At 44.4% G+C, this 16,983-nt stretch overlaps 1 protein-coding gene across 2 annotated transcripts in view; it reads right to left on the reverse strand.

Annotated features, from left to right (window-relative positions):
• Positions 1–16,983, reverse strand: part of LOC307043624 (spectrin beta chain, non-erythrocytic 1-like) — an 81,984-nt gene that overhangs the window by 52,866 nt on the left and 12,135 nt on the right. The window contains exons 1-5 of one of the 2 annotated variants that reach the window (XM_079688194.1): positions 15,470–15,958; positions 6,173–6,324; positions 5,666–5,839; positions 3,877–3,968; positions 3,636–3,716 (exon numbers count right to left, since the gene is read on the reverse strand). In XM_079688194.1, the coding sequence (XP_079544320.1) occupies positions 3,636–3,716; positions 3,877–3,968; positions 5,666–5,839; positions 6,173–6,324; positions 15,470–15,527 (557 nt within the window). In that variant the 5' untranslated portion in view covers positions 15,528–15,958. Of the gene's footprint in view, positions 1–3,635; positions 3,717–3,876; positions 3,969–5,665; positions 5,840–6,172; positions 6,325–15,469; positions 15,959–16,983 lie in introns of those variants that run through there. The other variant, XM_079688193.1, reaches the window with a different exon arrangement.

Raw genomic sequence — 16,983 nt, forward strand, 5'->3', positions numbered from 1 at the left:
TGTCAGTTATCTGAAGGTTACCTGTGTGTCAGTTATCTGAAGGTTACCTGTGTGTCAGTTATCTGAAGGTTACCTGTGTGTCAGTTATCTAAAGGTTACCTGTATGTCAGTTATCTAAAGGTTACCTGTGTGTCAGTTATCTAAAGGTTACCTGTGTGTCAGTTATCTGAAGGTTACCTGTGTGTCAGTTATCTGAAGGTTACCTGTGTGTCAGTTATCTGAAGGTTACCTGTGTGTCAGTTATCTGAAGGTTACCTGTATGTCAGTTATCTAAAGGTTACCTGTGTGTCAGTTATCTAAAGGTTACCTGTGTGTCAGTTATCTAAAGGTTACCTGTATGTCAGTTATCTAAAGGTTACCTGTGTGTCAGTTATCTAAAGGTTACCTGTGTGTCAGTTATCTAAAGGTTACCTGTGTGTCAGTTATCTAAAGGTTACCTGTGTGTCAGTTATCTAAAGGTTACCTGTGTGTCAGTTATCTAAAGGTTACCTGTATGTCAGTTATCTGAAGGTTACCTGTGTGTCAGTTATCTAAAGGTTACCTGTATGTCAGTTATCTAAAGGTTACCTGTGTGTCAGTTATCTAAAGGTTACCTGTGTGTCAGTTATCTAAAGGTTACCTGTGTGTCAGTTATCTGAAGGTTACCTGTGTGTCAGTTATCTAAAGGTTACCTGTGTGTCAGTTATCTAAAGGTTACCTGTGTGTCAGTTGTCTAAAGGTTACCTGTGTGTCAGTTATCTAAAGGTTACCTGTGTGTCAGTTATCTGAAGGTTACCTGTGTGTCAGTTATCTAAAGGTTACCTGTGTGTCAGTTATCTAAAGGTTACCTGTGTGTCAGTTGTCTAAAGGTTACCTGTGTGTCAGTTATCTAAAGGTTACCTGTGTGTCAGTTATCTAAAGGTTACCTGTGTGTCAGTTATCTAAAGGTTACCTGTGTGTCAGTTATCTAAAGGTTACCTGTGTGTCAGTTATCTGAAGGTTACCTGTGTGTCAGTTATCTAAAGGTTACCTGTGTGTCAGTTATCTAAAGGTTACCTGTGTGTCAGTTATCTGAAGGTTACCTGTGTGTCAGTTATCTAAAGGTTACCTGTGTGTCAGTTATCTAAAGGTTACCTGTATGTCAGTTATCTGAAGGTTACCTGTGTGTCAGTTATCTAAAGGTTACCTGTGTGTCAGTTATCTAAAGGTTACCTGTGTGTCAGTTATCTGAAGGTTACCTGTGTGTCAGTTATCTGAAGGTTACCTGTGTGTCAGTTATCTGAAGGTTACCTGTGTGTCAGTTGTCTAAAGGTTACCTGTGTGTCAGTTATCTAAAGGTTACCTGTGAGTCAGTTATCTGAAGGTTACCTGTATGTCAGTTATCTAAAGGTTACCTGTGTGTCAGTTATCTAAAGGTTACCTGTGTGTCAGTTATCTAAAGGTTACCTGTATGTCAGTTATCTAAAGGTTACCTGTGTGTCAGTTATCTAAAGGTTACCTGTGTGTCAGTTATCTGAAGGTTACCTGTGTGTCAGTTATCTAAAGGTTACCTGTGTGTCAGTTATCTGAAGGTTACCTGTGTGTCAGTTATCTGAAGGTTACCTGTGTGTCAGTTATCTAAAGGTTACCTGTGTGTCAGTTATCTAAAGGTTACCTGTGTGTCAGTTATCTGAAGGTTACCTGTGTGTCATTTATCTAAAGGTTACCTGTGTGTCATTTATCTAAAGGTTACCTGTGTGTCAGTTATCTAAAGGTTACCTGTGTGTCAGTTATCTGAAGGTTACCTGTGTGTCAGTTGTCTAAAGGTTACCTGTGTGTCAGTTATCTAAAGGTTACCTGTGTGTCAGTTATCTGAAGGTTACCTGTGTGTCAGTTGTCTAAAGGTTACCTGTGTGTCAGTTATCTAAAGGTTACCTGTGTGTCAGTTATCTAAAGGTTACCTGTGTGTCAGTTATCTGAAGGTTACCTGTGTGTCAGTTATCTGAAGGTTACCTGTGTGTCAGTTATCTAAAGGTTACCTGTGTGTCAGTTATCTAAAGGTTACCTGTGTGTCAGTTATCTAAAGGTTACCTGTGTGTCAGTTATCTAAAGGTTACCTGTGTGTCAGTTATCTGAAGGTTACCTGTGTGTCAGTTATCTGAAGGTTACCTGTGTGTCAGTTATCTAAAGGTTACCTGTATGTCAGTTATCTGAAGGTTACCTGTGTGTCAGTTATCTAAAGGTTACCTGTGTGTCAGTTATCTAAAGGTTACCTGTGTGTCAGTTATCTGAAGGTTACCTGTGTGTCAGTTATCTAAAGGTTACCTGTGTGTCAGTTATCTGAAGGTTACCTGTGTGTCAGTTATCTAAAGGTTACCTGTGTGTCAGTTATCTAAAGGTTACCTGTGTGTCAGTTGTCTAAAGGTTACCTGTGTGTCATTTATCTAAAGGTTACCTGTGTGTTAGTTATCTAAAGGTTACCTGTGTGTCAGTTATCTGAAGGTTACCTGTGTGTCAGTTGTCTGAAGGTTACCTGTGTGTCAGTTATCTAAAGGTTACCTGTGTGTCAGTTGTCTAAAGGTTACCTGTGTGTCAGTTATCTAAAGGTTACCTGTGTGTTAGTTATCTAAAGGTTACCTGTGTGTCAGTTATCTAAAGGTTACCTGTGTGTCAGTTGTCTAAAGGTTACCTGTGTGTCAGTTATCTAAAGGTTACCTGTGTGTCAGTTGTCTAAAGGTTACCTGTGTGTCAGTTATCTAAAGGTTACCTGTGTGTCAGTTATCTAAAGGTTACCTGTGTGTCAGTTATCTAAAGGTTACCTGTGTGTCAGTTATCTAAAGGTTACCTGTGTGTCAGTTATCTAAAGGTTACCTGTGTGTCAGTTATCTAAAGGTTACCTGTATGTCAGTTATCTGAAGGTTACCTGTGTGTCAGTTATCTAAAGGTTACCTGTGTGTCAGTTATCTAAAGGTTACCTGTGTGTCAGTTATCTAAAGGTTACCTGTGAGTCAGTTATCTAAAGGTTACCTGTGTGTCAGTTATCTAAAGGTTACCTGTGTGTCAGTTATCTAAAGGTTACCTGTGTGTCAGTTATCTGAAGGTTACCTGTGTGTCAGTTATCTAAAGGTTACCTGTGTGTCAGTTATCTAAAGGTTACCTGTGTGTCAGTTATCTGAAGGTTACCTGTGTGTCAGTTATCTAAAGGTTACCTGTGTGTCAGTTATCTGAAGGTTACCTGTGTGTCAGTTATCTAAAGGTTACCTGTGTGTCAGTTATCTGAAGGTTACCTGTGTGTCAGTTATCTAAAGGTTACCTGTGTGTCAGTTATCTGAAGGTTACCTGTGTGTCAGTTATCTAAAGGTTACCTGTGTGTCAGTTATCTAAAGGTTACCTGTGTGTCAGTTATCTAAAGGTTACCTGTGTGTCAGTTATCTGAAGGTTACCTGTGTGTCAGTTATCTAAAGGTTACCTGTGTGTCAGTTATCTAAAGGTTACCTGTGTGTCAGTTATCTAAAGGTTACCTGTGTGTCAGTTATCTGAAGGTTACCTGTGTGTCAGTTATCTGAAGGTTACCTGTGTGTTGGTTATCTGAAGGTTACCTGTGTGTCAGTTATCTAAAGGTTACCTGTGTGTCAGTTATCTAAAGGTTACCTGTGTGTCAGTTATCTAAAGGTTACCTGTGCTTGTGGATGAGTGCGTTGAAGGCCATGCCGTCCCTCCAGCTGGTGCTGAAGTTGCGGATGTTGACGTTTGGATACCTGAGGAACAGACACACCTTTCAGAGACACGCCTTTCAGAGACACGCCTTTCAGAGACACGCCTTTCAGAGACACGCCTTTCAGAGACACGCCTTTGAGAGACACGCCTTTCAGAGACACGCTCACAGTGAACGGTATATATCAAGCTCTAGAGCCTCACCCGGCGGTCTTCATCTGGCACCAGAGCAGCAGAGCATCCTTCGCTGAACGCTTCTCTTTGTTGTCGTCACAATCCACAATGATGTCCTGGATCTACACACAGACACACACACACACACACACACACACACACACACACACACACACACACACACACACACACACACACACACACACACACACACACACACACACACACACACACACACACACACACACACACACACACACACACACACACACACACACACACACACACACACCGTGATGAGTACCATAAGCACGTGTTGTCTTTTCTACAGTCCTGCAACACTACGTGGTAGAAGTGTTGGTCGACAGCTTTAAAATCCAAACTGCTCCACCTGTCAGAAACGTGCTCACAGGCTGGTGCTCACCCCGTCAGAGACTTTCTGACTCACAGACCATAATAACCTGAGAGGCTCCAACAGCATCCTCTGGACCCAAAGCGTGCTCTGACAGAGAATCTGAACCATCTGATGGAGATGGAATAAAGTCAGCCTGAAGCATCCTCTGTGCTCCAGTCCTCTCAGTGACACAGAGCTACAGATCAGATGCAGGATTTTGAAGGAGTCAAGATTTTGTGAAAAAGTCAGGATTTTGAGAAAGTGAGTATTTAGTACAGGATGTGTGATTAGCTACAAGAACCGGTATTCCTCCATCTTGTGACTGTGTCCCTCTCTTGGATATCAGCATGTGAAGGACACTGTTCAGGAACTAGTTGATGCTCTGTATGTGATGACTACTTCCATTCTGGAGAGGATCACAGATCCTGATGTTGAAGCTCAAGCCGGGGACTAGTGATTATTAACATTTTTAAGTATTCAGAGAAGTCTGAATTTAGAGAAAAAGTCTGAATTTAGAGAAAAAGCCAGAATTTTGAGATTTTGTGAAAAGTGAAGTTTTAAGAAAAATATTTTGAAAGATTTTATGAAAAAGTCAGAATTTTAAGAAAAAGTCAAGATTTTGTGAAAAAGTCAGGATTTTAAGAAAAAAATCAATGTTTTGAGAAAAAGTAATGGAAGTGGTGGTGGTAATGCAGGAAGTGGTGGTGGTAATGCAGGAAGTGGTGGTGGTACTGCAGGAAGTGGTGGTGGTAATGCAGGAAGTGGTGGTGGTACTACAGGAAGTGGTGGTGGTACTACAGGAAGTGGTGGTGGTACTGCAGGAAGTGGTGGTGGTACTGCAGGAAGTGGTGGTGGTACTGCAGGAAGTGGTGGTGGTACTTCAGGAAGTGGTGGTGGTACTGCAAGAAGTGGTGGTGGTACTGCAGGAAGTGGTGGTGGTACTGCAGGAAGTGGTGGTGGTACTGCAGGAAGTGGTGGTGGTACTGCGGGAAGTGGTGGTGGTACTGCAGGAAGTGGTGGCTGTACTGCAGGAAGTGGTGGCTGTACTGCAGGAAGTGGTGGTGGTACTGCAGGAAGTGGTGGTGGTACTGCAGGAAGTGGTGGTGGTACTGCAGGAAGTGGTGGTGGTACTGCAGGAAGTGGTGGCTGTACTGCAGGAAGTGGTGGCTGTACTGCAGGAAGTGGTGGTGGTAATGCAGGAAGTGGTGGTGGTAATGCAGGAAGTGGTGGTGGTACTGCAGGAAGTGGTGGTGGTACTGCAGGAAGTGGTGGTGGTACTGCAGGAAGTGGTGGTGGTACTGCAGGAAGTGGTGGTGGTAATGCAGGAAGTGGTGGTGGTACTGCAGGAAGTGGTGGTGGTACTACAGGAAGTGGTGGTGGTACTGCAGGAAGTGGTGGTGGTAATGCAGGAAGTGGTGGTGTTACCTGGAAGCGCAGGATGATGGTCCAGATGAGGCCCAGCGTCAGGCGGTGGTTCCCGTCCACGATGTCGTGGCAGCCCATGTTCTCCAGGTGAACTCTCTGCTCCTTCAGGAACTGCAGAGCCTTGTCCACGTTCTCCAGGCAGTGGATCCTCATCCGGCCTTTAGTGGGCTTTGGCTGGAGGACATGGAGAGACACACAGTGTGTGTACAGCGTTAGTTCTGTAGAGTGTGTGTAGTGTGTTGTGTGCAGTGTGTTGTGTAGAGTGTGTTGTGTAGAGTGTGTTGTGTAGAGTGTGTTGTGTAGAGTGTGTTGTGTAGAGTGTGTTGTGTAGAGTGTGTTGTGTAGAGTGTGTGTGTAGAGTTTGTTGTGTAGAGTTTGTTGTGTAGAGTGTGTTGTGTAGAGTGTGTTGTGTAGAGTGTGTTGTGTAGAGTGTGTTGTGTAGAGTGTGTTGTGTAGAGTGTGTTGTGTAGAGTGTGTTGTGTAGAGTGTGTTGTGTAGAGTGTGTACCAGTTTCTCCCCCGACAGCACCTCCAGCAGCTTGATGAGGGACCTTCCATCCCTCAGGTCCAGGTACAGGTCTGAGATCCTGCAGGACACCCTGGAGAGGTGAGAGTTCACCCACTTAGTGAAGGTCTTCTTCTGCACCGCCTCGCGCTCGTCTGCACACACACACACACACACACACACACACACACACACACACACACACACACACACACACACACACACACACACACACACACACACACACACACACACACACACACCTTTTGTTAAAGGTCACCTATTATATAAAATCCACTTCTTCATGTCTCTTCTACATCAACATGTGTCCCCTCTTCTTCATGTCTCTTCTACATCAACATGTGTCCCCTCTTCTTCATGTCTCTTCTACATCAACATGTGTCCTCTCTTCTTCATGTCTCTTCTACATCACCATGTGTCCCCTCTTCTCCATGTCTCTTCTACATCAACATGTGTCCCCTCTTCTTCATGTCTCTTCTACATCAACATGTGTCCTCTCTTCTTCATGTCTCTTCTACATCACCATGTGTCCCCTCTTCTCCATGTCTCTTCTACATCAACATGTGTCCTCTCTTCTCCATGTCTCTTCTACATCACCATGTGTCCCCTCTTCTCCATGTCTCTTCTACATCAACATGTGTCCCCTCTTCTCCAAGTCTCTTCTACATCAACATGTGTCCTCTCTTCTCCATGTCTCTTCTACATCAACATGTGTCCCCTCTTCTCCATGTCTCTTCTACATCAACATGTGTCCTCTCTTCTCCATGTCTCTTCTAAATCAACATGTGTCCCCTCTTCTCCATGTCTCTTCTACATCAACATGTGTCCCCTCTTCTCCATGTCTCTTCTACATCAACATGTGTCCTCTCTTCTTCATGTCTCTTCTACATCAACATGTGTCCTCTCTTCTTCATGTCTCTTCTACATCAACATGTGTCCCCTCTTCTTCATGTCTCTTCTACATCAACATGTGTCCCCTCTTCTCCATGTCTCTTCTACATCAACATGTGTCCTCTCTTCTCCATGTCTCTGCTACATCAACATGTGTCCTCTCTTCTTCATGTCTCTTCTACATCAACATGTGTCCCCTCTTCTCCATGTCCCCTCTTCATCAACATGTGTCCCCTCTTCTCCATGTCTCTTCTACATCAACATGTGTCCCCTCTTCTTCATGTCTCTTCTACATCAACATGTGTCCCCTCTTCTCCATGTCTCTTCTACATCAACATGTGTCCCCTCTTCTTCATGTCTCTTCTACATCAACATGTGTCCCCTCTTCTACATCAACATGTGTCCCCTCTTCTCCATGTCTCTTCTACATCAACATGTGTCCCCACTTCTTCATGTCTCTTCTACATCAACATGTGTCCCCTCTTCTCCATGTCTCTCTACATCACCATGTGTCCCCTCTTCTTCATGTCTCTTCTACATCAACATGTGTCCCCTCTTCTCCATGTCTCTTCTACATCAACATGTGTCCCCTCTTCTCCATGTCTCTTCTACATCAACATGTGTCCCCTCTTCTTCATGTCTCTTCTACATCAACATGTGTCCCCTCTTCTTCATGTCTCTTCTACATCAACATGTGTCCCCTCTTCTTCATGTCTCTTCTACATCAACATGTGTCCCCTCTTCTCCATGTCTCTTCTACATCAACATGTGTCCCCTCTTCTACATCAACATGTGTCCCCTCTTCTTCATGTCTCTTCTACATCAACATGTGTCCCCTCTTCTACATCAACATGTGTCCCCTCTTCTCCATGTCTCTTCTACATCAACATGTGTCCCCACTTCTTCATGTCTCTTCTACATCAACATGTGTCCCCTCTTCTTCATGTCTCTTCTACATCAACATGTGTCCCCTCTTCTTCATGTCTCTTCTACATCAACATGTGTCCCCTCTTCTTCATGTCTCTTCTACATCAACATGTGTCCCCTCTTCTCCATGTCTCTTCTACATCAACATGTGTCCCCTCTTCTACATCAACATGTGTCCCCTCTTCTCCATGTCTCTTCTACATCAACATGTGTCCCCTCTTCTTCATGTCTCTTCTACATCAACATGTGTCCTCTCTTCTTCATGTCTCTTCTACATCACCATGTGTCCCCTCTTCTCCATGTCTCTTCTACATCAACATGTGTCCTCTCTTCTCCATGTCTCTTCTACATCACCATGTGTCCCCTCTTCTTCATGTCTCTCCTACATCAACATGTGTCCCCTCTTCTCCATGTCTCTTCTACATCAACATGTGTCCCCTCTTCTCCATGTCTCTTCTACATCAACATGTGTCCTCTCTTCTCCATGTCTCTTCTACATCAACATGTGTCCCCTCTTCTCCATGTCTCTTCTACATCAACATGTGTCCCCTCTTCTCCATGTCTCTTCTACATCAACATGTGTCCTCTCTTCTTCATGTCTCTTCTACATCAACATGTGTCCTCTCTTCTTCATGTCTCTTCTACATCAACATGTGTCCCCTCTTCTTCATGTCTCTTCTACATCAACATGTGTCCCCTCTTCTCCATGTCTCTTCTACATCAACATGTGTCCTCTCTTCTCCATGTCTCTGCTACATCAACATGTGTCCTCTCTTCTTCATGTCTCTTCTACATCAACATGTGTCCCCTCTTCTCCATGTCCCCTCTTCATCAACATGTGTCCCCTCTTCTCCATGTCTCTTCTACATCAACATGTGTCCCCTCTTCTTCATGTCTCTTCTACATCAACATGTGTCCCCTCTTCTCCATGTCTCTTCTACATCAACATGTGTCCCCTCTTCTTCATGTCTCTTCTACATCAACATGTGTCCCCTCTTCTACATCAACATGTGTCCCCTCTTCTCCATGTCTCTTCTACATCAACATGTGTCCCCACTTCTTCATGTCTCTTCTACATCAACATGTGTCCCCTCTTCTCCATGTCTCTTCTACATCAACATGTGTCCCCTCTTCTACATCAACATGTGTCCCCTCTTCTCCATGTCTCTTCTACATCAACATGTGTCCTCTCTTCTTCATGTCTCTTCTACATCACCATGTGTCCCCTCTTCTCCATGTCTCTTCTACATCAACATGTGTCCTCTCTTCTCCATGTCTCTTCTACATCTACATGTGTCCTCTCTTCTCCATGTCTCTTCTACATCAACATGTGTCCCCTCTTCTTCATGTCTCTTCTACATCAACATGTGTCCCCTATTCTTCATGTCTCTTCTACATCAACATGTGTCCCCTCTTCTTCATGTCTCTTCTACATCAACATGTGTCCTCTCTTCTCCATGTCTCTTCTACATCAACATGTGTCCCCTCTTCTCCATGTCTCTTCTACATCAACATGTGTCCCCTCTTCTCCATGTCTCTTCTACATCAACATGTGTCCTCTCTTCTTCATGTCTCTTCTACATCAACATGTGTCCTCTCTTCTTCATGTCTCTTCTACATCAACATGTGTCCCCTCTTCTTCATGTCTCTTCTACATCAACATGTGTCCCCTCTTCTTCATGTCTCTTCTACATCAACATGTGTCCCCTCTTCTTCATGTCTCTTCTACATCAACATGTGTCCCCTCTTCTCCATGTCCCCTCTTCATCAACATGTGTCCCCTCTTCTTCATGTCTCTTCTACATCAACATGTGTCCCCTCTTCTCCATGTCTCTTCTACATCAACATGTGTCCCCTCTTCTTCATGTCTCTTCTACATCAACATGTGTCCCCTCTTCTTCATGTCTCTTCTACATCAACATGTGTCCCCTCTTCTTCATGTCTCTTCTACATCAACATGTGTCCCCTCTTCTTCATGTCTCTTCTACATCAACATGTGTCCCCTCTTCTTCATGTCTCTTCTACATCAACATGTGTCCCCTCTTCTCCATGTCTCTTCTACATCAACATGTGTCCCCTCTTCTTCATGTCTCTTCTACATCAACATGTGTCCCCTCTTCTCCATGTCTCTTCTACATCAACATGTGTCCCCTCTTCTCCATGTCTCTTCTACATCAACATGTGTCCCCTCTTCTCCATGTCTCTTCTACATCAACATGTGTCCCCTCTTCTTCATGTCTCTTCTACATCAACATGTGTCCCCTCTTCTTCATGTCTCTTCTACATCAACATGTGTCCCCACTTCTTCATGTCTCTTCTACATCAACATGTGTCCCCTCTTCTTCATGTCTCTTCTACATCAACATGTGTCCCCTCTTCTCCATGTCTCTTCTACATCAACATGTGTCCCCACTTCTTCATGTCTCTTCTACATCAACATGTGTCCCCTCTTCTTCATGTCTCTTCTACATCAACATGTGTCCCCTCTTCTCCATGTCTCTTCTACATCAACATGTGTCCCCTCTTCTACATCAACATGTGTCCCCTCTTCTCCATGTCTCTTCTACATCAACGTGTGTCCCCACTTCTTCATGTCTCTTCTACATCAACATGTGTCCCCTCTTCTTCATGTCTCTTCTACATCAACATGTGTCCCCTCTTCTTCATGTCTCTCCTACATCAACATGTGTCCCCTCTTCTCCATGTCTCTTCTACATCAACATGTGTCCCCTCTTCTCCATGTCTCTTCTACATCAACATGTGTCCCCTCTTCTCCATGTCTCTTCTACATCAACATGTGTCCCCTCTTCTTCATGTCTCTTCTACGTCAACATGTGTCCCCTCTTCTCCATGTCTCTTCTACATCAACATGTGTCCCCTCTTCTCTATGTCTCTTCTACATCAACATGTGTCCCCTCTTCTCCATGTCTCTTCTACATCAACATGTGTCCCCTCTTCTCCATGTCTCTTCTACATCAACATGTGTCCCCTCTTCATCAACATGTGTCCCCTCTTCTCCATGTCTCTTCTACATCAACATGTGTCCCCTCTTCATCAACATGTGTCCCCTCTTCTCCATGTCTCTTCTACATCAACATGTGTTCCCTCTTCATCAACATGTGTCCCCTCTTCTTCATGTCTCTTCTACATCAACATGTGTCCCCTCTTCTTCATGTCTCTTCTACATCAACATGTGTTCCCTCTTCTTCATGTCTCTTCTACATCAACATGTGTCCCCTCTTCTTCATGTCTCTTCTACATCAACATGTGTCCCCTCTTCTTCATGTCTCTTCTACATCAACATGTGTCCCCTCTTCTTCATGTCTCTTCTACATCAACATGTGTCCCCTCTTCTCCATGTCTCTTCTACATCAACATGTGTCCCCTCTTCTCCATGTCTCTTCTACATCAACATGTGTCCCCTCTTCTCCATGTCTCTTCTACATCAACATGTGTCCCCTCTTCTCCATGTCTCTTCTACATCAAAATGTGTCCCCTCTTCTTCATGTCTCTTCTACATCAACATGTGTCCCCTCTTCTCCATGTCTCTTCTACATCAACATGTGTCCCCTCTTCTCCATGTCTCTTCTACATCAACATGTGTCCCCTCTTCTCCATGTCTCTTCTACATCAACATGTGTCCCCTCTTCTTCATGTCTCTTCTACATCAACATGTGTCCCCTCTTCATCAACATGTGTACCCTCTACATCAACATGTGTCCCCTCTTCTCCATATCCCCTCTTCATCAACATGTGTCCCCTCTTCTTCATGTCTTTCCTACATCAACATGTGTACCCTCTACATCAACATGTGTACCCTCTACATCAACATGTGTCCCCTCTTCTCCATGTCTCTTCTACATCAACATGTGTCCCCTCTTCATCAACATGTGTACCCTCTACATCAACATGTGTCCCCTCTTCTCCATATCCCCTCTTCATCAACATGTGTCCCCTCTTCTTCATGTCTTTCCTACATCAACATGTGTCCCCCTCTTCTCCATGTCCCCTCTTCATCAACATGTGTCCCCTCTTCTCCATGTCTCTTCTACATCAACATGTGTCCCCTCTTCTTCATGTCTCTTCTACATCAACATGTGTCCCCTCTTCTCCATGTCTCTTCTACATCAACATGTGTCCCCTCTTCTCCATGTCTCTTCTACATCAACATGTGTCCCCTCTTCTCCATGTCTCTTCTACATCAACATGTGTCCCCTCTTCTTCATGTCTCTACTACATCAACATGTGTCTCCTCTTCTCCATGTCTCTTCTACATCAACATGTGTCCCCTCTTCATCAACATGTGTCCCCTCTTCTCCATGTCTCTTCTACATCAACATGTGTCCCCTCTTCATCAACATGTGTCCCCTCTTCTCCATGTCTCTTCTACATCAACATGTGTCCCCTCTTCTTCATGTCTCTTCTACATCAACATGTGTCCCCTCTTCTCCATGTCTCTTCTACATCAACATGTGTCCCCTCTTCTCCATGTCTCTTCTACATCAACATGTGTCCCCTCTTCTCCATGTCTCTTCTACATCAACATGTGTCCCCTCTTCTCCATGTCTCTTCTACATCAACATGTGTCCCCTCTTCTCCATGTCTCTTCTACATCAACATGTGTCCCCTCTTCATCAACATGTGTACCCTCTACATCAACATGTGTCCCCTCTTCTCCATGTCTCTTCTACATCACCATGTGTCCCCTCTTCTCCATATCCCCTCTTCATCAACATGTGTCCCCTCTTCTTCATGTCTTTCCTACATCAACATGTGTCCCCCTCTTCTCCATGTCCCCTCTTCATCAACATGTGTCCCCTCTTCTCCATGTCTCTTCTACATCAACATGTGTCCCCTCTTCTTCATGTCTCTTCTACATCAACATGTGTCCCCTCTTCTCCATGTCTCTTCTACATCAACATGTGTCCCCTCTTCTCCATGTCTCTTCTACATCAACATGTGTCCCCTCTTCTTCATGTCTCTTCTACATCAACATGTGTCCCCTCTTCTCCATGTCTCTTCTACATCAACATGTGTCCCCTCTTCTCCATGTCTCTTCTACATCAACATGTGTCCCCTCTTCTTCATGTCTCTACTACATCAACATGTGTCCCCTCTTCTTCATGTCTCTTCTATATCAACATGTGTCCCCTCTTCTTCATGTCTCTTCTACATCAACATGTGTCCCCTCTTCTTCATGTCTCTTCTACATCAACATGTGTCCCCTCTTCTTCATGTCTCTTCTACATCAACATGTGTCCCCTCTTCTCCATGTTCTTAAACCCCGTTCTCCTGAATGCAGCTGTCCTGAGATCCTTTTCCTTATCGTTGCACTTTTATCTGCAGACTTTCATCATTTCCTTGCTTTTATGAATTGTCTTCTTTGTTTGTGTTTTTGTTTTGTTTTTAGTAATTCTGTCAAAGTGCCTAAGTGAAGCTCTTTGAATTGCCTCTGTGTCTTCAAATATACAAATAATATAAACTAACCTTAAGAAAAGGATCCAGTTGTTCCGAGAATGTTTTCAGACAAAAGCTGAGATATTTTGACCAAAAATTTGAAATCACTCAAAAAAAATTGAATTTGTTTTTCATGTCTTTCTTTTTTTAATCTCCAGGTATTTTGAGAGGTTTGTGTTAAAATAATATTTCAGATGTTCTTTAAGAGTTATTCTGGAGTTGACCTTTGACAGCCAATCAGAGCAGCTCTCAATAAATTCAAATTCATAATTTAATATTCCTAAGTACTTAGGATTAAGCACTATTAAGTACTCCCTGTCGTACTGAACTTTTATTCTGAAGTACTTCCTGTCGTAATGAACTTTTATTCTGAAGTTTCTAAAGCATTAATTTAGAAAATATATATATTTAAACATTATACATTTCTTGTGTTTTCCAGTGTATTTCTGCTAAAGTTAAGTTAATTTCTTACAGTGTGTTTCTGCTAGAGCTAAGTTAATTTCTTACAGTGTGTTACTGCTAGTTAAGTTAATTTCTTACAGTGTGTTTCTGCTAGAGTTAAGTTAATTTCTTACAGTGTGTTTCTGCTAGAGTTAAGTTAATTTCTTACAGTGTGTTTCTGCTAGTTAAGTTAATTTCTTACAGTGTGTTTCTGCTAGTTAAGTTAATTTCTTACAGTGTGTTTCTGCTAGAGTTAAGTTAATTTCTTACAGTGTGTTTCTGCTAGTTAAGTTAATTTCTTACAGTGTGTTTCTGCTAGTTAAGTTAATTTCTTACAGTGTGTTTCTGCTAGAGTTATTTTTACAACGCTCTGCAGTAAACTGAGTTTAATCTTTAACTCTGAGGGGTCAAAGGTCATCGACAGATGACTTCCTGCTGCCGCTCACAGGGAACACTTCCTCCACCTGAAGTAAAAGCTTTTTCAATCTGCAATAAAAACATTAAGAAAACGCCGGACATGAAAAACAAATATATTGGAAGAGCAAAAAAAACAAAAAGTGTAACATGTATGTAAAAAAAAAAAGATATTCCCTGAAACAACAAACTTTCTACAAAAATAATCAAATATTTCAACAAAAACATTCACTGAGAACAAGTAAACAAGTAAACAAGTAAACAGCAACAGGCTGAAGCACCTTCCTCCACAACTGGACACCTCCGAGACTAGGATGCACATTTCAAACAACAACTTATCAAATACTGTAGACTGAGACCACCGAGGACCAACGAGGACCAACGAGGACCACGAGGACCAACGAGGACCAACGAGGACCAACGAGGACCACCGAGGACCACCGAGGACCAACGAGGACCAACGAGGACCACCGAGGACCAACGAGGACCACCGAGGACCACGAGGACCACAGAGGACCACCGAGGACCACGAGGACCACCGAGGACCAACGAGGACCAACGAGGACCACCGAGGACCGACGAGGACCACGAGGACTAACAAGGACCAACAAGGACCAACGAGGACCAACAAGGACCACCGAGGACCAACGAGGACCACCGAGGACCGACGAGGACCACGAGGACTAACAAGGACCAACAAGGACCAACGAGGACCAACAAGGACCACCGAGGACCACCGAGGACCACCGAGGACCACCGAGGACCACAAGGACTAACAAGGACCAACAAGGACCACCGAGGACCAACGAGGAGGTCTTTCCTCTCAGTGGATCAATAAAGCACGATCTTCTATCTTCTATAAAGACCATCATCACCAGCACTCTCTGTTTACAGAAGTCAGTAGATATGTATCACAGCTGTTGGTATAGCCCCCCCCCCCATGAACACCACACCCCCCCCCACCCTGGGGCTCAACCCCACATCGCACTCTTTGTTCACTATGTACAGCATCTGTCTCCATGTCCAAACCCTTATATCACTTCTGTGAGTTCTTTAACACCAAAAGCTCTGTCCGACTCGCAGCTGGTTCTGTCTGCGTCTCGTACCCTGAGCTCTGAGAAACACCTTCCTCCTCCTCCTCTTCCTCACCTTGCAGCTGCTTGAAGCGTCCATCCAGCAGGTTGTAGTCCAGGAGCCTCTCGTCCATCACACACTAATGATCTAATATCCAATGTCTCTGGATCTGCTGCAGCTCATCGAGACTCTTTCCTTTGGATCCAGACTCCAGAGGACGGAGACAGACCAGAGACTCCAGAGGACGGAGACAGACCAGAGACTCCAGAGTACGGAGACAGACCAGAGACTCCAGAGGACTGAGACAGACCAGAGACTCCAGAGGACTGAGACAGACCAGAGACTCCAGAGGACTGAGACAGACCAGAGACTCCAGAGGACTGAGACAGACCAGAGACCCCAGAGGACTGAGACAGACCAGAGACCCCAGAGGACTGAGACAGACCAGAATAAAAAAGACTCAAATCCAGAAACGCTCGGAGGGTCGAAGACGAGACGACCGCGTGTTTACAGAGAAGAAGAGTCCAGAGGTCAGGGTGTGTGTGTGTGTGTGTCGACAAGCTGCTCTGATTGTTCTGTTTCACACACACACACACACACACACACACACACACACACACACACACACACACACACACACACACACACACACACACACACACACACACACACACACACACACACACACACACACACACACACACACACACACACACACACACACACACACACACACACACACACACCGCCCACTGCAAACAGAGGGAGGAGCCCCCCCCCCATGAACACTGTTAAAAGTTCAAACCTGGGATTCCTGAATTTAAATTCCCTTAAACTTTAAATTGTTTATTTTATTTTATTTCTTGTTATTTTACTACTTTGTTAATAATTAATAGTCAGTTTTCCCATCGCTCAGTAGAACTATACGTTCAAATGAGTTCTTAAAGGTCCCATGTCCTGCGTCTCTGGTTCTGACCCGTCCCCTTGTGTTCTGTAGCGTCTGCATGTGACCGGTCTGCAGACCCTCAGACCCTCAGAGTGCCCCCTGTAGGGAGTAACACTCTAACACAGAAGACCTGTCTGCCCCTGAACGCCTCGTTGGACATTTCTCTTTTTCCATTGTTTACTTCCTGAGTACTCTGACGTGGGGATAGAGGCCACGCCCTCTGCCACTCTGACGTGGGGATAGAGGCCACGCCCTCTGCCACTCTGACGTGGGGATAGAGGCCACGCCCTCTGCCACTCTGACGTGGGGATAGAGGCCACGCCCTCTGCCAGCCTTTCACCAAACAAAGCTTCCCAAAGCTTTCAGCATTCATGTGGATATGTTCAGCGTAGGGTTCTGAAGAACCATGCTGCTCCTGCTCTGTTTGGACCAGCGGGAGATTCAGGAACACAACCTGGAAGTACTTGTTGTTGTTTGTGTTTATGATGTTTACAACAAACAACGTATCTACCACCACTGTTTCAATGGCTCAACGTTTTACGGACTGCTAAGTTCTCTCTCTCCAGAACCACTCTCTCTCTCTCTCCAGACCCTCTCTCTCTCTCCAGACCCACTCTCTCTCTCCAGACCCACTCTCTCTCTC

The sequence above is a fragment of the Notothenia rossii genome (assembly GCF_949606895.1).
Source record: "Notothenia rossii genome assembly, chromosome: 1".
In the NCBI taxonomy this organism is placed as follows: domain Eukaryota; kingdom Metazoa; phylum Chordata; class Actinopteri; order Perciformes; family Nototheniidae; genus Notothenia; species Notothenia rossii.